This window comes from Pinus tabuliformis, chromosome 4_1 (assembly GCF_031772625.1).
Source record: "Pinus tabuliformis cultivar Carrire ecotype Pingquan chromosome 4_1, CPIR1, whole genome shotgun sequence".
NCBI classification, from domain to species: Eukaryota; Viridiplantae; Streptophyta; class Pinopsida; order Pinales; family Pinaceae; genus Pinus; species Pinus tabuliformis.
The window spans coordinates 30420210-30441004 of NC_142303.1; the positions used below are offsets into that span (position 1 = coordinate 30420210).

At 40.5% G+C, this 20795-nt stretch overlaps 1 protein-coding gene across 3 annotated transcripts in view; it reads right to left on the reverse strand.

The window, feature by feature from the left end:
- Positions 1–8788: 8788 nt before the first annotated feature.
- Positions 8789–20795, reverse strand: part of LOC149174026 (hydroxyproline O-arabinosyltransferase 3-like) — an 86592-nt gene continuing 74585 nt past the window's right edge. The window contains exons 8-9 of one of the 3 annotated variants that reach the window (XM_089419143.1): positions 9312–9399; positions 8789–9129 (exon numbers count right to left, since the gene is read on the reverse strand). In XM_089419143.1, coding sequence (XP_089275269.1) covers positions 9334–9399 — 66 coding nt within the window. In that variant the 3' untranslated portion in view covers positions 8789–9129; positions 9312–9333. Of the gene's footprint in view, positions 9225–9311; positions 9400–20795 lie in introns of all 3 variants that reach the window. The other 2 variants (XM_089419144.1, XM_089419142.1) reach the window with 2 other exon arrangements.

Genomic DNA, 20795 nt, shown 5'->3' on the forward strand with positions numbered 1-20795 from the left:
CCTGCGCTGGGCGAGATTGGCCAAGTGGCACAGTCATCCTGCAAGGTGTCAACTGCCCAGGAAGCTTCCAAACTGACACTTGGTTCATGAGATTCGCCCTGTGATGAGTAAGAGGTACTTGATCACCATGTGTAAGCAAGGATCTCCAAGTGGACTCAAGAACTGAAGATTAACTGAAGAGGGAGAGGACACAAGGCAGCTTCATGTCAGTCTCAAGCTGACTCATCCTCTCTTCTTCTATCCTATATATAGAGCTCTTCTATGAGGTCTAAGGAGGCTGGAATTTTGTGTAAAGCAAGGAGGTGCTGTTGGTTTACAGTTAGAGCTATTGGGTGATTGTTTTACTAGAGGTGAAGAGGAGAGTTCTTGCTGCTGGGGAGGTGCTACTGGATTGGAGCCATCATTGGTTGTAACCTTCTCAGAACCCTGTTACTTCTATCAATAAAGTTTTGCATGTTCTCCTATATACTTGTATTGCATTGATGTATTGTATTTACATGTATATTTGATTCACTCTAATCCATGCATCAGTTATGAGTACTTGTATCTTGTAGTTTCCTCTCTTGTTTGTGCAGGATCTGTGTGTAGCTGGACCGGCAGAGAGAGCAAGGAGCTGGGAACAAGAGACAAAGAGAGAGGACAAGGATCGACTAAGCGAAAGACACCAGGTTGGCTAATCTTTTCTCCCTTCTCTCTGTACTTTCATAAAGGAAAACATCAAAGCTTTACTTTCAGTTGTTGCTAAAGACTGTCACCTTTAGAGTAGGGATAGGGTCATCCGCATCGGATACTTTTCCCCACAACACACCTTCAAACATACAATCAATACAAGTTGGTGAGGGACCACATGATTGGCTCAGGTGGTAGAGAAATGGCACAATGAGCTAGTAGGATGTTGCAACTGGTTGTTGGTTGTCGTCTGAGGTTCATCATGGAGACAAAATTATCTTGGGATATCACCCATGAAGTGGTGGGTAACATCTAGCTCCAACTGGGATGTGATCTCTCGAAAAAGTGGACGAGGCTGCTGGAACGAAAGGTCACGAGAACTCCAACAATCTCTTGGTCACCGTAGACCTATTATCTGCACATGTCAAAGATCAAAGCCGTGGGGCAACATGTTTTTCGCAGTGTCTTATGATCACCCAAGCTTAATGTTAGCCCATAGACCAACACGAAATAAAATATGCAATTTTTTATTTTTTTTATTTTTTTACCAAATGCGGTCTAATCTATCATTAGAAACTTCATATGCGGTTTTGTCTAATGCGGAAATCAACGTGCAATGCATCGTACCCTAACATGCATGTGATAATGCTAATGCTAAGTGTAATCATAAAGCCAATGCAACCAACTCATCATCATATCAATATACATATGCCTGCTAGTATGACTGCTCATGTAGCAAATCCCAAAGCGAATGGAAACCCAAACACATGAAGTATGTTGTGGGTGAGGGGTAGGAACATATGATCCCCACACATGGATGATTATGTGAGAAGAGGTGAGAAAACAATGTGATCCAATTCGTGAGATCTTCTCTTGCAACCAAAATATAGAGATGTCAACAATCCATCTCATAAACCTTTGATGGACAGAAACCTCTGGCATATCACTTCCACCATTGTCCTTATTATTTACGTCATGGCTTATGGCCTTCATTGGGTTATGATTAGTGGGAAAGGGAGGCCAACAAGATGGAGGAACACAAGTAGGTTGCACATGATGATTACACTAGAGAGGGGAGACTATGGAGTGATCAAAACCTTGAGGGTGCATCCAAGGAGGAAAAATATAATCGATGTAGGGCCTTTCCTTGACACTAGACTCGGGTCGGGGGAAGGAATCGCAATTACTTGACATCATATGACCAAGGGTGAGGAAATCACTTGACAAAGACTCATGATTATGATCAATAGGAAAAAGGGACAAAGAAATATTACATTCAACGGGTTGCGCTTTCCCAAAATCATAATAAAAAGGCTCAAGTGATTTGAACCTAGTATCATATTCAGGAGAAGTGGGAGCCTTACCAATTTCCTTAGTATCAAAGATCGGGTCTCTCCTAAAAGGGAAATTGATGACTTCCAACTACCCCTCTTTATGTAAAGGAAAATGAATATTCTCCTTCCCAAGGGTACCAAGAGGTATGTCATCATAAATCGTGCCTAAAGGGAGGGGAAGACCAATATCATCCTCATCCTCCTTGTCGGTGTCGTAAATGGGAGCACAATCAAATTGAGGACCAATAATTTACCATTTTTCCTTTTCAATGCAGAGATAATCTTCAATGTCATCTTTCAAGGGGCTAATGGGATCATCTCTCTCAAGGTTTTCAAAAGAGGATTCATCGGGAGTAATATCCTTGAGCAAGATAGCGTTGGTCTCAGTGTCACTTTCCATAAACTCATCCTTCCCATTACATGTGTCCTCAAAATCATGATTTTCATCAAGTGGACCCAAGGAGGACTCGTCTTCTTGCTTATTACCTAGACTTTCAATGTTTTGATGATGCTCGATGAAAGCTTCCTCTTGGATGTTTAATGTGGGGTGTACTTGAAAATGTCTAAGAAAGCCCTCAACGAACTCTTCAATAGATGAGATGCTCCTAGGTTCATGATCATGCAACCATGAGTTGTGACCACCGAGAGATCCCATGAACAATAACATGAGGACATCTTGGTGGACAACCTTCTCTCTTGAAGCATGTGCATTAAATCTTTCTACGTGGTCAATTGTGGAGAATGGATTACCATCAAACATGGGCACGCCACATACCATCCTTCCCGCAACATGATTAGGATGTCCAGGGATGCTAGCAATGTCCAAAGCGGGAAATTTACGAAAGAATGACAACCTATTTAAGGTATACATGAAACATATGTAGGAGTCGCCAGGATGAAATTAAGGATGCCTAGAAAAATGCTTGCTTCACCCTACAAGCATTGACTATAAGGTTCAATGAAGAACTAGGGCTTCGTTCTTCCAATGGAGTCACCAATAATGATATGTCAATATGCCGTATGGGGAACAAAACATACATTTCGTGTCCCCGACAACAGCACCAGAAATGTTACCACTCAAACCAGCAAAGGGACTAAAACGGGTTCCTAAGAAGGCAACTGCTAGGTTAACGGCAACGGTAGAGGCTTAGCCCACTGTCACCACAGTTAAATCTCCTTGCTCTTTACCGACTTTCACCGATGGGAGGAGTCTCGATAGTGTATGGATCACTTGTAAAGTATATGTCAATGGATAGGTGGAAAGTGACCCTGGAAACCCTTTCCCAAGGATGGAGTGAAGAATGGAACTTGCTTTCTCTTTAAGCAAGGGACTTGGTCCTCCAAGGGTAAGGGGGAAGGATTGGAGGGTTGAGAGAGAAAGAATAAGCTTATAAACAAGGTTCTTAATCCCTATAATCCCTAGGAAACTTGGATTCCCAAATGATCCTTAACAAATATTCTCTATTGAGAAGTGGGGCCACACGGAACCAAGTGGACCCAATCCAGGTTCGGGGATGGAATGTAGCAACCAATGATGTTCCTATCCTGGACAAGGTGAAAGGAAAGGACCAAACAAGAATATTTACTTCAAAACGTTGAATTGATCTTGTTGAGGTCTAGCCTTGGGGATGCCTAGGAAAAATTTGATCCTAGAGCTAAGGCTTGGGATTCCCAGATATTCCACCGTTAGAATTGCCTCAAATTTGGAGGAGAGGGAGGGGACCCACCAACATAGTAGCCTGTAGGAGATCAAAAATTTTCCTTGGGTCAATTCCCAGGAAATTGATGCCCTAATTAACCTAATGGGGCTAGACCTAGGGAAAAAGGGGGAAAATGTAAAAATAGGGTTAAAATGGTCACCCTTTTAAGGGATCAGTGCCTAATTCACTTGGGGATATGGAGTCAAGGATGATGATGAGTAAGAACTTCGTTTCTTGATCAAGGAGGCTCGAAAAGTCAACGTCATCCAATGTTGAGAGAAAGAAAAGAAAAGTGACCTTTAAGCATTTATACTTCAAAGAAAATGATGCAAGCTTATCAAGACAAATAATCTCTAGGACATTTCATTCATATAACATTGGCCCATACATTAAATTAGCTAAAGCATGCTTAATTCCACATTTCAATTATGCAACAACTAGCCCTAATTTTAATAGTATGCAGCAACAAGAATAACAAAGTCAAAATTTACTTACAACGTTATAGAATATATCCAACTAGCATTTCATTTGCAAGACAAAGCTCCAAGACAAGAAAAATGGCCAAATCCATACGTCAAAATTCATCCATCTCCAAAAATATATCCTCCAAGGAAAAAATGTGAAGTTCTCTATGATTAGAGAGATCCCAAGTCAAGTGATGATCCAAATGAATGTATCTAACATCAATATATAGTCTCCTAAGGAGTATGAATTAGCTTATGGGCCTACATTAGCCCCTAATGATAAAATAATGTGCAAATAAAACCCTTATTGGTGACAAGCCCACCAAACTAGTTCACAAGTGTAAAAATAAGCCTTACGAGGGACAAAATAATAATATGTACATGTCGTGGGGTCCTCGAAAGGCCTAATAATGTCCTGAAGTACTATACTGAGGAATAAAGTACTCGGAATATGATGAAGAAGGCAGGGGGCCTTGTTCTCCAAGTAGTAGACATGTGGTGCTCCCAGTGGGTCTAAGGGCACATAAATGACCCCATGGGTCTCCATATGAATCGGAGATGCCTGTAGATCCTTTGCAAGGGTTCGAGTGGTGGAATGAATGCTACCATGACATCATACAAGTCTTGGGACACCTGCCAAGAGTGTGGGGCTCCTGTGTGGGCCTGCTAGGCATAATGTACCAAGCATATCACCATCATCCCAAAAGTAGATCGCTAGTAGTCTCTGAGCATATATGAAGATCCATGGAGTGTTCTCTGTTGTTGTGGAGGCCAATGGCTCTCTATGCACACCCTATATATGCCAACGTGGACCTCGAGGGGTTCAGATCCCATATAGGGAGCCCAAACCCAAATGGAAACCACTTGTAATCATGCATAAGATCAAATGCGTCCCCTAGGCTTCCATTACAATGAGTGGTTAAAATAATCGGGTAAAAGAGCTTACAAATCATGGATAACAAAGTAGGCACTTCATAATGGCATGCCCTTCCGTAGTGGACTTTGGCATGTGCTAGTGTCTCCAAGCTCCAAAGAGGGTTAACCAAGTACCTTATTAGGCGGTTTCAGCCCTTAAAGGGATAGTATGTCCAAGGTACATCCCTCTAATGGGGGTGGCAAGTGATAAATAAGTGAAATGGGATAGGGAATGAGAGGGGCAACCCTTGGCCACATATTGGGGCATAGGGGTAGTTGGATAAGGGGAAGCCCACACGTGGGTATGTAATGTGTAGGAGGGAGCAATCATGGTACACGAGGTACCCCAGCCTTGATTTTTCCACCCTTCTTCATATGCCTTTTGCCTTTTATGAATTTTCTTTCATTAACTGCTCGGGGCTCAAAGGACGAGAGCATGATGTGTAAGATATAGTAGTGATTACCCTCTTTTAGGTAGGGCAGTTCATTGCCCTCCAGGGATTGGGACCAGGGGTTGGGCCAATCATGGGTTCCTAAATGAAAAAGGAGGCTCATCTAGGGCCTACGGAACCAAGGTGATGACCATGGATTGGGGTAGAGCTCATGTATTAGCTTTTGCCGACGTGCTAATTATTTTTGTCCCGGCGATCTTTTGCATTTTGTGGTACAATTTTCTGTTAAATGTGGCCAATTATGCTTTTTTCCTATTCTCTTAGTTGCTTCAACCTCTGGGGCATCATTCCAGGCCTAACCCAAGGTGTGGACAAGGGGATAAGGAGGTTGGCCCTATTTGGACCCAGAATGGAAATGTGGACCCAATTGAGAGAAATGATGAATGGGGTATAGTGAGTGGAAAGGGAGTAATATATGCGGATAAAGGAGCGGGACCACGCACTCAAAATCGGGGCTTCCCAAGTAGTACCACCCTAGAACCAAATGGTCAATAAAGGAGATCCCACGTGACTAAGATCCAAGGGAAAAATCCAAAAGAGATCAAGGGGACAATAGCACAAAATAAGCCCACCCTTTCTGCCAAATCCCCCCATCAATCCATACCTAGAAGTATCCATGATAAGTAAACCCAATACTCAATTACCAAATGACAAGACATACCTTTAGATTCGGGAGGCGCAAGTTACAACATACGATCAATACAGGTGAGTGAAGGACCACATGGTTGGCTCAAGTGGCAAAGAAATGGCACAACAAGCTAATAGAACGCTGCAAGGGGCTACTCGCTGTCGGCTGAGATTCATCATGGAGAAAAAATTCTCCTGGGGATATCACCCATGAAGTGGTGGGTAACATAAAGCAACCCCTTAAAAACACTCTTGAAGTGTGCATATTTTATTTTTTGCCATTCTACATCTCTCCATATGCCTTGTTGCCTCTAGGGAAAATAAGTAGTCATCACCACTTGTACCTCTATCATAAGTGAGCATCAATGATAAACCCATGTTTCTATGCCTTCTTCTCCAAGATAGAAATCCCTATCCATGTCAAAACTATACTCATCATTCTTATCTTTATTCTCTCAATTGAAGCTCTCTAATCTATCTCTATAGTGTTTTCTTTGTGGACTTTCTTATAAGCTCTTCCCCATAGTCCTTCCCAATCTCCTTTACGCACTTCTTTGTGTTTCTCATTATTTATTTATGGTGTGCTTAGACCCACCTCCCTTGTCTATCAAGGGCCCTGAATTCAAAATTTCTCCCTCCATGGCTTCCATGGCTTAGGGAGGAAATGCACAATTCTTACCAATGCATAAAAAATGCAAGATAAAATGTAAAAGATTCAATTCAAAATTACGTAGCATAACATGCAAATGTAACTCTATTCATAGAGAGAGAAACAATTCAACTTTGAATTCTCACTTTCAATCAAAATTCTAATTTTGCTCACTTCAAACCCATAATTCCCATAACTACACCATTCCAAATTCCTATAACTACATCATTCCTAGATTCACAGTTGAAGATATAGACAACTTGACTACAAATAACAATTCCATTTGTTTTACCCATTTGCATGCCCAACATCCCTATCCAGGACACCCCACCCCCATGCACATGCATTATTGTAACTCACTTCGGAAACTAGTGGTACTCAGTATACAATTTATTGAACATATAGACAAAGCATGCATACCCTAACTACATCCCATACTTGCGCCAATAGGCACTCTACAACTAGGATGGGGAAGATACTCACTTTAAATTGTTATATTTAAAATTAAATTAAATAAAAATAATATCGACACAATTAAAATTAAAAAGACATAAAAAACAATAATATTTCTATATATAAGCCCCTTGGGGTCAGCTCAATTGATGATTGTCGTGATAATGTAATGTTATGTACTATGAAATTTGAGGTTCAAATCCCCTCAATTTACCTGTGTCTATGGAAGGAGTGTACCTCAGGGACCTAAAGGTTATAGTGGTAGCGATTGGAATTGACCCGTGACAAAACCAGTCCAGTGGTTGATTACTCTATTCACAAAAAGAAAAAATACATAAATAATAATAAAAAAAAAATTATATATAAAGATGTGAAATATATATAAAATATAAATCGTAGCTATAAATTAAGATCCATTTTAACATATAAATTAAAATAATCATTTATATTCACAACTATTATATTTCAGAACTTCATACATATTTAAATTTAATTAGTAAGCTTATAAAAACATACTATTTACAATAAACTACTTTTCTATAATATATATGTATATATATATATAAAAGTTTCTCAAGCAATCATCTTGCTCACTGTCCATCTCTCCTGGGATCTTTCCTCTTCCTCTTTTCCATACTTGACATAGTAAATGTAAAGTGACGACACTGTCAAGGCAAATGATTATGACAAGAAACAGCAGCAAATAATTCCCTGCAATGTATAAGGCTGGAGGATGCCACGTCATGTTTGGAATGACAAACAAATTTAGTAAATTCTTGAGATCCTAAGTTGCAACAACCTTCAGCACTAGTGCTTTCATCTTATAGTAAGTTGTGAATTCTACCTTCCCTTTTATTCTCTTTCGCATTGGTCTAAAAATGCCTTCAAAGAATCACGTAAGAAGTCCCGCATGCAATGGATACCGCATAGATACTTAAATAGTGTTTTTCCTTCATTGGCAATTGTTGTTCTGAAGATAAATGTATCATACTGACGTAAGAAGGTAGAGTTCATTAAGATAAACATGAGATCAAGTTAGAAATAAACTGTAGTCTATTTTCCAAGACATAAGTAAATACGTTGCATCGCTCCTGCTGATTTGCTCTGCAAAGATATCCAATACGTCATATCTGGACCTTAAAATATTTCGAAGCACGTGAGAAATATCTTTATCACTTCCAAAATCTCCAAACATTCAAAAAGAAACTATTTCTTTTATAGTTGGATTGATTTACTAATCGGGGGAAGGTTTTAAAGGCATCATATTATCCTACATAGTAAAAATAAGACATCAGCAGCACCAACATAACATTCTAGACAAAACAAGTCTAGAGTGCCTACAAGCCAGACGGTCAATGTTCATTCTGTTAGATGAATAAGAGAAGTTCCTTGGTTTTTTTGCCAATTCATTTGATATTTATTCCATCAATGGTCCTATTGAGTTTAAAAAATTTGAAAACAGCTTTCAGCATCATTCTCAGGGGTACCTAGTAAGGTATTTTAAAGTTGTAAACGGTAACCAATATCATCAGAAATCAACTTCTCAGAATTGAAATATATTAATTCTACTAGTCATTGCTAAGTTGCATCACTCCTCAGTTCAGCAGTGGGCATTAAAGAACTCTATCTTTGGACCCAAATATAATTCATAAATAAAAAAGGAAACAAGGTTTTCCTTTGTTCAAACTACTCATTGGCATTATCAACAATATATACAATTGATCAAGTTACCAAATATCTTGATTCTATGTCATTGTATCCCAAAAAGTTTATTGTCGGTCACAATCTTTCATTCATGTGCACTTCATCTTGCACCAAAAGCATTGTATTGAATATATTCTCCTGTCAACCATAAAACTGGGCAATCTTCGGCAATTAATGATGGGATGATTTGCATCAGAACAGAAACAAAACAATAATAAAAGGCAAGTAAAAATCATGTAATCAGCATCCCATTTCACCTGCTTGCCAGATGTTAATCTTATTAAGATAAAACTTCAAGATAATAACAAATCCTGTATTGTGCAACAGTGGAGAAAACCAAATACCTTAAAGATGAAAGGGGATGATTCACTCTCCTGCTTGCCAATTAGGAATATTAGATGTTGCTTCATTGACCATTTTCACCAAAGTCACCTGCAGGTTGCAAATATTGAGCAATTTATGAATTCTGGACATGAGAAAGGCAAGTCAAACTGAAAACTTGTACTATTACTACTACATAATGTCATTCCAAATTCAAACCACAATTAAGAACTTTCACTAGTTTGTTGCAAGGAAAAATTGCAAAGTTGACTATGTGTCATCTATTCACTGTAATTTGTATTGGAGGTCAAGTGCATAAAAAGACTGCAGAGAAGACCCTTGGAACATAGACGTGTCTCTGAAGCTTTCGCAACCATTATAAAAATTGCAAAATTTAAGACACTCTTGTAGCTGAAACTGTAGACTGGACAGAAAAATCACAGTTCAGCAGCATCAATAAAGTTATATGTTCATGTTTCTTGGAATCTTATATTGTAAACCTGACTGATTGCATGTTATATAAAAATTAGTTAATTAGTAGTTATTAGGCAAAGGGCATGATCTTCACCAAGAGGCACCCAAGACAGTATACAGCCAGGGGCCTCCCACAAATTGTAATCATCTTCTATCTGTTTTAATAATAATAAATATGAATTTGCTAATTATATGAGTTAAATGGTGCCATAATAATAAATATGATTTCTCTGAACCATTTATCATCGAGTGTGACGCTTCCGGGTTCGGTATAGGTGCAGTGTTAATGCAAAAAGGGCATCCAATAGCTTTTGAAAGCAGGAAGCTCAACAAACGAGAACGTCTTAACTCCACATACAACAAGGAAATGCTCGCTATTATGCACGCACTAGCCAAGTGGAGACAATATCTTTTGGGAAGTAAGTTCTCCATTCGAACAGACCATAACAGTCTCTAGCACCTCCTTCAACAAAAAACACTTTCCAAAGAACAACAAAAATGGATTGAAAAAATTGTCGCCTTTGACATGGAGATACTACATAAAAAGGGAAAAGACAATGTAGTAGCAGATGCCCTGTCTAGGAAGGACGAAGAACCAACATTACTTGCAGTCTCGGTTGTTGTTCCTGAATGGCTTAATGAGATTCGAAGTGAGTATGCCAAGGATCCAGAAATAACTGTGATAATCAATAACCTTCCAGACAACTCAAAATTTGAATGGAAGAACGATATTCTATGGTACAAAGGAAGAATCTATTTGAATTCAAACTCCAAGTTTAAATCCAAGATACTCAAGGAGTCACATGATTCACTGTCAGCCGGACATGTAGGATTCTTTAAAACTTACTACAATGCACGTCAATCATTTTTTTGGAAGGGGATGAGTCACGATATTCAGAAATATGTAGCAGAATGTGACAAATGTCAAAGAAATAAAAGTGAAAATATTATGACACCTGGATTACTTCACCCCTTAAACATTCCAAATCAGAAATGGAAGAAATATCAATGGACTTTATTGACGGATTACCTATATCTGAAGGCAAGGATAAGATTTTCGTAGTAATCAACAGAGTCACCAAATATGCTTAATTTATTGCAATGAAGAAATCAGACTCGGCTAAACAAATCGCTGAGATATTTTGCAAAAATATTTATAAATTACACGGTTTTCCAAAAGTCATTGTGAGTGATAGAGATGCCAAATTTAAGGGTAACTTCTAGAAGGAATTGTTCAACCATATAGGAACCTACCTAAATATGAGTTCCGCTTACCACCCTCAAACAGATGGATAAACGAAGATTGTCAATAACTGTTTGGAAGCCTACCTACGTTGTTACACTACAGAAAAACAAAATAAATGGGCTCAGTGGTTGCATCTCGCTGAATGGTGGTATAATTCTACTTATCATACGTCAGCAAAAATAACTCCATTCCAAGCTTTGTATGGGTACGAACCTCCAAAATGGAAGGATCTAGCTACTGTCCAAACAAATCTACTACTAGTTAAAAACCAACTAGAAGAAACCCAAAAAATCGTCCAAACCCTAAAAGAAAACTTAAATAATGCAAGAAACCATATGAAGCAACAAGCTGACCAAACAGAACTGAGAGAGAATTTGAAGTTGGAGAATGGGTATTTGTCAAGCTCCAGCCATACAAACAGTGGTCCTTGAAACAAAAAGGAAAAAATAAATTGGCACCGAAGTTCTATGGACCATACCAGATCAACAAAAAGATCAGCCAAGTTGCATATAGTTTAAGCCTTCCAAATAAAAATCGTGTTCACAACGTCTTCCATGTATCCTGCCTTAAAAGGGCACTAGGCGACCATCAATCAGCACAAACAATGCTTCCATCCTTAGATGATGAAGGGTCATTTTAAAACCAGAAGGTATCATATCCGCCAGAGAAAAGAAGCTTCGATCTCGTGTAATCAAGGAATACTTGATTGTAAAAATTTCTCATTTCCCACCCTGGTTTCAGTTTCACCTTATTTCTCCCATATAGTTAAATGCCCTTTCCCATATCCATACATTCAACAAGCTGGAAAAATAAATTTTGCTGAAAACACAAATTCTGGAAATTTTACAGAATGCTGGAAAATGCAGAAATAAAAAATCAGCAGGTACAAACAGCCATTTAACACATTTGAACAAAGTAATTTTTGGTCAAGGTGACCCTGGAAAAACCCCATACAAATCTTGGGGAAAACCAGTTCGAGAGCTCTTTCTTATTTCTGAAAAATGCTTTTACAGTGAGAAATATTCAGCAAAAAATCAGCAAGCAAATTTTACAACTTATCTCGTTTTATGTGCCTCATGGCCAACTGGAAAACACTAGCAAACAGCAAAACAGGACAGCAATAAATGTTGTACGGCCTCCTCGATTTTCGTGCCCACTTTCAGCGTTAAATGTTGTTGTACAGCTTACAATAAATATGTTGTACGGACCTCGATTTGTGTGCATAAAAACAACAATACATTGTACAAATTTCCTTGGAAAAATGTGCCAGCAAACTGCTCTTCGATTTCTGTGCAAACTGCTCGATTTCTGTGCAAACAGTTGTACGGATTTCTAGAAAATCGTGCCAAAATCTGCCTTTCACTGTATGCTAACGCAGCTGTACAGATTTGCTAAACTGCTGCCTTGGAATGTGTGCCAAGCTGCTATCTCCTTCTCCTCCCTGTCCAGAAATCTCCCTTACTCTCTTGCTCTCCTTCTCTCAATCTACTCATGAAAGAATGAATGACCTTTTCCTCCTTTTCCTCCCTTAATCCAACCCTAAGTGACTTTTGGATGATCCCTAAATCCAATGGCTAAAATGAATTGAGATCTAGGGTTGAGATTAAATGCTCATTTAAATCTTACTTTTTATTTTTTAATTCACCCCACTTTAATAAAGACCCACTTAGTCATTTATTTCCAAAGTCACTTTTCCTTTCTAATTTTACATTGACTTTAATAAAGTCACTTTAAAATTCGACTTTAGTAACTTTATCACTTAAAGTCACTTTTAAATTAGATTTGACTTTATAAAAATTATAAAGTCACTTTAGGAGAAAAATTAAATTCTTTTGGACACTTTTCCCTAGGCCAAAGATCAAAGCCTTAGGGAACCACTTGTCCTCCAGTACCAAATTTCAACACTCCCTCTTACCGAAGAAGGTGTTCCTCACCACACCCATCCTGTCTCTGAAGTAGTCATGCTTGCCATGTGGTAAGGCTTTGGTAAGAATATCTGCAACCTGCTCATCAGTGGGAATATACTCAAGCTTCAAACTCCCTTCTGAACACAGTCTCTGATGAAATGATATTTGATCCCGATATGCTTGGACCTGTCATGAAATACTGGATTCTCCGTGAGTTTAATGCAACTCTGATTATCACAATAAATCAATAAAGGTCTCAATCGCTGACCAAATAAGCCAAACAACATCTTCCGAAGCCAGATCGCCTCACAACTAGCTAGACTGGCTGCCATATACTCTGCCTCTGCTGAACTCAATGCTACTGACTGCTGCTTCCGGCTGAACCATGACACTACTGCCGAACCCAACCGAAAACAACACCCTGAAGTGCTCTTCCTATCAGAAGCACAACCTGCCCAATCAGAATCAGTATAACCTGCCAATCTCACTCCATCCCCCTGCCTGTAGTCCAGACCATAATCCATTGTCCCCTGCAAGTACCGCAAAATGTGTTTTGCAACCACCCAGTGAACCTTCCTGGGCTCACATAAACTGACTCATCGTGTTGACTGCAAAACAAATATCTGGTCTACTGTTGACCAAATACATCAAGGAACCAATCAGCTGCCTGTACAATGTGGGATCCACCAACTCGGAATCCGAAGCATGAAGCTTCTTCCAGTTGGTAATCATCGGTGTCGACATGGGTTTACAATCCTCCATGTGGAATCTGCCAAGGATGTCCACAATATATTTCCCTTGCCCCAAGAAGAAATGCCCCTCCTCCTGCCACACCTCCAAACCCAAAAAGTAATGCATCAAGCCGATGTCCTTCATCTCAAACTCCGCCGCAATATCTCTCTTGCAGTGCTCTATGAGTCTCTCTACACCTGTAATGACCAAGTCATCCACATACAGCACCAGAATGAGAGGCTCCTCACCTATCACAATAAAGTAAAGGTTCGGATCTGCCTCACTCTTTGTGAAACCCAACCCCTGCAAGTATGTATCTATCCTGAAGTACCAAGCTCTGGGAGCTTGCTTCAGGCCATAAAGGGCCTTCTTCAGTCTGCACACATGGACTCCTTCCCATGCACCTCAAAGCCCTATGGTTGCTCAATGTACACCTCCTCCTATATGAAGCCATTGAGAAATGCAGTCTTGACATCCATTTGGTGGATCTTCCAACCCATCTCTGCTGTTATCGATATAATGGAGCGGATCGAAGTATATCGAGCCACGGGAACGAAGGTCTCCTCATAATCAACTCCCTCTACCTGGGAGAACCCTCTAGCCACAAACCTCGCTTTCAATTTCTCAATGCTGCCATCTGCAGCATGCTTTACCTTGTAAAGCCATCTGGAAGTAACCACGGATTTGCCCTCAGGCCTCGGCACCACCTCCCAAACATCATTCTTCATGATAGAAGAATACTCCTCCTGCATGGCCTCTCTCCAGACCTGCTCGCTAGCTGCCTCCTCATAGCTAGAAGGCTCAGAGTCAAGGATGATGGTAGTCATTGCCATATAGCTGCAAAACCTCTCAGGTGGTCTACTCTCTCTGACCGGCCTCTTAGGCGCAGCGACAGATGTGACATCTCTCAAGGTGTCCTGAAGCCACTTGGGCTTCCTCTTCCCTGAGTGCACTTCTCCCATTGGAGAATGAAACTCCTCCTCCCCATCATCATCAGGAGCCTGAACTCCTGACTGTTTGTCTGTTGTCCTCCTGCCTACACCTGAACCTGTAGAAGTTGAGGTACCGTGTGAACTGTCCATCAGTGGACTCCCTAGTGAACTGCTCTGTGAACTGCTCTGCATGCTGCCCGAAGCACCACCCCTCTGGCTCGGTGAGCCACTGCTCACTGACGGACCTGACATCCTCATAGATGTACCTCCGGATGCTCCTGATCCCTGCCCACTAGATCCCTGCGACTGACTTAACTGTTGCTGAGGGTTTGGCTAATCCAAATACTCTAACTCCCGTGATCTCCTAAAGGCCCTGTCCTCCTCGAACTTCACATCCTATCTGACAACAACTTTCCTCTGTGCAGGAATGTAAATCCGAAAGGCCTTTGAGGTCTCACTGTAGCCCACAAAGATACCCTTCTCTGTGGTGGGCTCTAGTTTGGTCCTCTTCTCCTTGGGTATGTAGGAGTATATAATGCAACCAAAGATACAAAGATGACCAATATCAGGCTTCTTCCCAGAAAAAGCCTCCTCTGAAGTCATGTGCCCCAAGGCGCGATGCGGACTCTTGTTCTGCAAATAAACAGCTATGTTGCAGGCCTCTGCCCACAAGAACAATGGCAACCCCTGATCATGCAACATGGCTTTGGCAGCCCCTACGATGGATCTGTTCTTCCTCTCTGCAACCCCGTTCTGCTGGGGGTTGTAAGGAACAGTGAACTCCCTCCTAATGCCTGCCTCCGCACAATAGTCAACAAACTCTCCAAGGGTGTACTCTCCCCCATTGTCCGACCTCAGGGACTTGATCTTCCAACCTGTCTGTGTCTCCACAAGAGCTCTAAACTCCTGAAACCGCTTGAAAACCTCACTCTTGGTCTTCAAGAAATAAATCCAGGTCCTCCTGGAGTGATCATAAATGAATAAAACATAGTACTCATATCCACTCAAGGAAACATGAGACATCTGACCGCTCACATGGGAATGAATCAAATCAAGTATCCCAGTCGCTCTGTTGTCACTGCTGGGAAAAGGGGATTTGGCAAACTTGCCCATCGCACATCCTCTACAAGTATCAAAGTGATCAGTACTGAAATCTGGCACACCTGTAGTGATCTCCCGCAAGGTCCTCAAGGCTCCATGATACATATGTCGCATCATGCGGTGTCAAATCTCACACAGCTCAGAACTGCTAGCTCTGCTGTCGGTACTACTGCTCAATGCCACAAGGGACTGGAATGCAAACTTGTACACCTTTGCATGGCATACACCTATCACTCTAACTGAATCCGCTGGAGTGCCCCTGGGATACATCAACACCTGTCCTCCCCTGAATAGTACCCCATATCCTCTGTCCTCCAAAGCTGATACGGATATGAGGTTCTTCCTCATCCCTGGCACATAAAGAACATCTGTCACCTTCAAGGGAGGTTTGGACTCCCTCTAAAATGTCAGTGTCCCCACCCCGACTGCTCTAACAACTCTGTCATCACCGAGTACTACCTCTATATCAGTGCCACTCTCTGAAAGCTCTGAGAAGTACTCACGGACTCCTGTCATGTGACGTGAAGCCCCACTGTACACATACCAGATACTCGAAGATGCTCCGCTAATCGAGGAAAAAGCATGCTCCCTCTGAACCTGTGTGGCAGGTGATCCTGCACTAAAGGACTCATACGCAGTGAACCCAAACTCTCGGTCAAAACGAACTCCAAAGTCCTCAACCTCTACTGAAGTTGCCACGCTCTGGTTCTTCCCCTTCTTCTTCTTCTTCTCCGGACACACAACTGCATAGTGTCCCACCTTTTGACAATTCCAACACTTCACCTTGGAATAGTCCTTCTGTGTATTACCCTGTTTACCTTTACCTTTGCCTTTGCCCCCACCATTGCTTGTGGAAGCCTGCTTCTTCCCTTTGCCTTTCTTGCCTCCTGCCGACAGTGCTACATCCTCATCTTGCTCAACTGGTTTGGCTGCCCCAAGCTGACCTTTCCTGATCTCTGTCTGAATGCAATCATCCCAAAGCCTCTCCCATGTGGGAAGGGTCTCACGTGCACAAACCCCATCAGCAAAGTTCATCCATGAACGAGGGAGGTCATTCACTGCAATTCGCACCAACTCAATGGGTGGAATGTCCTCTCCAACTGTTGCCAACTCATCTCTCACATTAGTAATCTTTGTGAGATATCCAGCTGTACTATCATTACCCGTCTTAATAGTCTTCAGCTTCTCCTTCAGGACCATTTTCCGGTTCTCATTGGTACTCTGGTAGAGATTGGACAATGCTGTTCACATCTCATGGGCATTTCTCTTTCCTCTCACATGAGGAATGCAATGGTCTTTGACTCCGTCTAGAATCAGTCTCTTACCCTTGTTGCTTTTTTTATTATACTCAGCCAACTGAGTGGCATCAGTAGGCAGAACAACAGGGTTCTGTATGGTATGCACCATGATGTCCCAAACTTCTGCCTCCTCAAAGATACTCTGCATTCTCTCCTTCCAAACGCTGTAATTTGTATGCCCATCCAACCTATCCTCCACCCTCAATCCCAATGACATCCTGCTGTCCTAAAACTGAAAAATAGCACTGTTGTAGTAAAGATAAAACTGTTGTTTGTGAAAAATCAGCTTGCTGGTATTTTTTGAGTGAAAAATCAGCAGCTGTAATTTTCCTTCTTGCTGTCCCAAACTGCACTTCAGCACTCAAGCTCTGATACCATGTAAAAAATTCTCATTTCCCACCCCGGTTTTCATTTTCACCTTATTTCTCCCATATAGTTAAATGCCCTTTCCCATATCCATACATTCAACAAGCTGGAAAAAAAAAAATTTGCTGAAAACACAAATTCCGGAAATTTTACAAAATGCTGGAAAATGCAGGAATAAAAAATCAGCGGGTACAAACAGCCATTTAACACATTTTAACACAGTCTGGAAAAACCCCCTACAACTCTTGGGGAAAACCAGTTCGAGAGCTTTTTCTTATTTCTGAAAAATGCTTTTATAGTGAGAAATATTCAGCAAAAAATCAGCAAGCAAATTTTACAACTTATCTTGTTTTCTATGCCTCACAGCCAACTGGAAAACACTAGCAAACAGCAATAAATGTTGTACGGCCTCCTCGATTTTCGTGCCCACTTTCAGCCTTAAATGTTGTTGTACGGCCTGCAATAAATACGCTGTATGGACCTCGATTTGCATGCAAAAAACGCTGTACGAATTTCCTTGGAAAATGTGCCAGCAAACTGCTCTTTGATTTCTGTGCAAACTGCTGTATGGATTTCTAGAAAATCGTGCCAAAATCTGCCTTTCACTGTATGCTAACTCAGTGGTACGGATTTGCTAAATTGCTGCCTTGGAATGTGTGCCAAGCTGTTGTCTCCTTCTCCTTCCTGTCCAGAAATCTCCCTTGCTCTCTTGCTCTCCTTCTCCCAATCCTCCTTTTCCTCCCTTAATCCAACCCTAAGTGACTTTTGAGTGATCCCTAAATCCAATGGCTGAAATAGATTGAGATCTAGGGCTGAGATTAAATGCTCATTTAAATCTCACTTTTTATTTTTTAATTCACCCCACTTTAATAAAGACCCACTTAGTCATTTATTTCCAAAGTCACTTTTCCTTTTTAATTTTACATTGACTTTAATAAAGTCACTTTAAAATTAGACTTTAGTAACTTTATCACTTAAAGTCACTTTTAAATTAGATTTGACTTTATAAAAATTATAAAGTCACTTTAGGAGAAAAATTAAATTCTTTTGAACACTTTTCCCTAGGCCAAACATCAAAGCCTTAGGGAATCAACTGTCCTCCGGTACCAAATTTCAACATTGATCAAGTTGAAGGACTTACCAGAAGAAGAAGCTCTTGGGAGACTGAAGCATTTTGTCAACAACATCCGTTGTTACGTATGCTTTGAGGACAAATTATTTTTTGGGAGGAAGGCAATGTTATATAAAAATTAGTTGATTAGTAGTTATTAGGCAAAGGGCATGATCTTTGATCATACCCATTCACCAAGAGGCACCCAAGGCAATATAAATCCAGGGGCCTCCCACAAATTGTAATCATTTTCTATCTGTTTTAATAATAATAATTATGAATTTGCTAATTATCTGAGTTAAACTGTGCCATTGCATGTACTTAAAGATGACAAATCTAAGAATTCCAGATTCCCGAAAATAGTGTCCCATGTTTGTGATGAATTTCCACTATTGCAAACATTTAAACCCTGGAAACTACCATGGATCAAGTGTTTGTCCTTTCCAAGAAACCAATCAAGCTCTTCCTTGGTTGTTTCAAGAAATGAACAGAAACTCCGACCATTTCAGGGAAATTTATTGCTTTTCTTAATTTGAAAATAGAAGAGGAAAAAACTACATTAAAAACTAAAAGACCCTGTTGACTCTAACACATCAAAATAAAAGGCCTTTTAACTTGAAAAAAAGATAGGTATTTAATTTTACAAAAAAGCACAGTAGACCAGCAAAGGAAAGTGCACTCAGAGGGTTTTTCGAGGCAACCTTTCCACAGGAGGTACAAAAATGTTACATTTATCTCAACAAAGAGTTGGAGGAGCAAACGCCTCAGTTTCAGCAAAAAAAGGGTGGGCACAAGAACATCATTTATGAAATTTGTGATCAAAGTAAGCAAAAGAGCCAAGAATATAGAGGGCAACCACTTGTATGGATGTAGTTTTGCAACAAAGAGTTCCAAAGCAGCGATACAAGAGTGAAAGTTCAATTGTTATCTCGAAGGGTTTTGGAGTTGTAGCTTGTTTATGTGTGACACCTGAAAATGCACAGTTCATTTTCTATTTCTCAAAGTAGTCACTAGTTAATATTTTTTATCTTAGGATGACTCCTAATGTTTGCAGGTTATTAGCAAAATCTTGGATGACACCTTTGGTGAGATCTTAGCCCAAGTATGCTTATGTTCACTTCTCATGGCTAGATGAGGACCACAAAATTTGGCATTTAAAGTTGTCGAGCGCATCATATTTAAGGAGATATATGTTGATTTGGGGTAGCATTGGATGTGCTTTAGCCACGAAAATTGGTGGAGAGGTTAAGGCACATGAGATCTCCAATATCCAGAAAGGGTTTCAGCAGATTCTAAACAGTTTGGGAGATATTAAAATAATTAATATTTTTAATGGAGTCCCTAAGTCTAAACTTAGGGAAAAAAATATTAATGTGTATTAATATAAAACTGTGTTAGAATGATCAAAAAGTCATGGATCAAGCCATATCTAATCTTAGCTGTTGATTAAGGACTTAATCTCGACCGTTGACTTGTCAACGAGAAAAGTATAAGAGGAGGCTTGAGGGTCACTTGGAGAACACACACTGAGGGAGACCAGTCAGTTCAATTTCTAGAGCGGGGTTAGCTGAGAAATTGAACCAGTGGTCTGGTGAGCAGTTAGGAAGCAGCAAGTACGGAGTAGAGAGGCGGGATCAGCCACTGGAGATCAGCGCTGAGGCAAGAAAGGCAGACGCAAATGCAACAAAAGACTGTGCAGTCACTTGCTAGGCCTGCGTGAGTGACGCAAAGAGGCCCAGGGCTGATGCAGTTAAGCAGGGGCTAACGCAGAGGGTTTGAGAGCCACGCAGAGGTCAGCCGGGCTGACGCTGGGATTGGGAGAAGTGCTGGAGAATTATTTCTCTCTATGGGTAAGCCAGTTTGGCACCCTGTTGTATAGAAGAATTGCTGAATAATAAAATCCTCCCTTGCTGCACCGGTTTTCCCACATTGGGTTTTTCCAAGCACTGTTGTCCAAAATATCTATGCCAATGTGTTAATGCTTGTGCATATGTTTGTTTCTGTATTACAGTGTGATTTCTGCAACAGTATTTATTTTAATGTTTATTGAAGTAATTTCATAAATAACTTATTATGGAATAAGTAGGGAAAATAAATTAGTTGTTGCAGTGATAGAATTTTCACATGGTATTAGAGGAAGTAATCAGAGACAGAAAGGGAAAATCAGTTATGGGTCGAGACCATGATGCAGAAGCATCCATGTCATGGGACTCACAAAGATTTTCAGAAGATTGCACAAGAGAGAGAATTTGATTTCTCCATGTTGGCTTCTAGGCTAGAAGAAGAAGTGTCGTGTATGACTAGTGTTGCATCATCAAAAATATGATATATAGACAATGG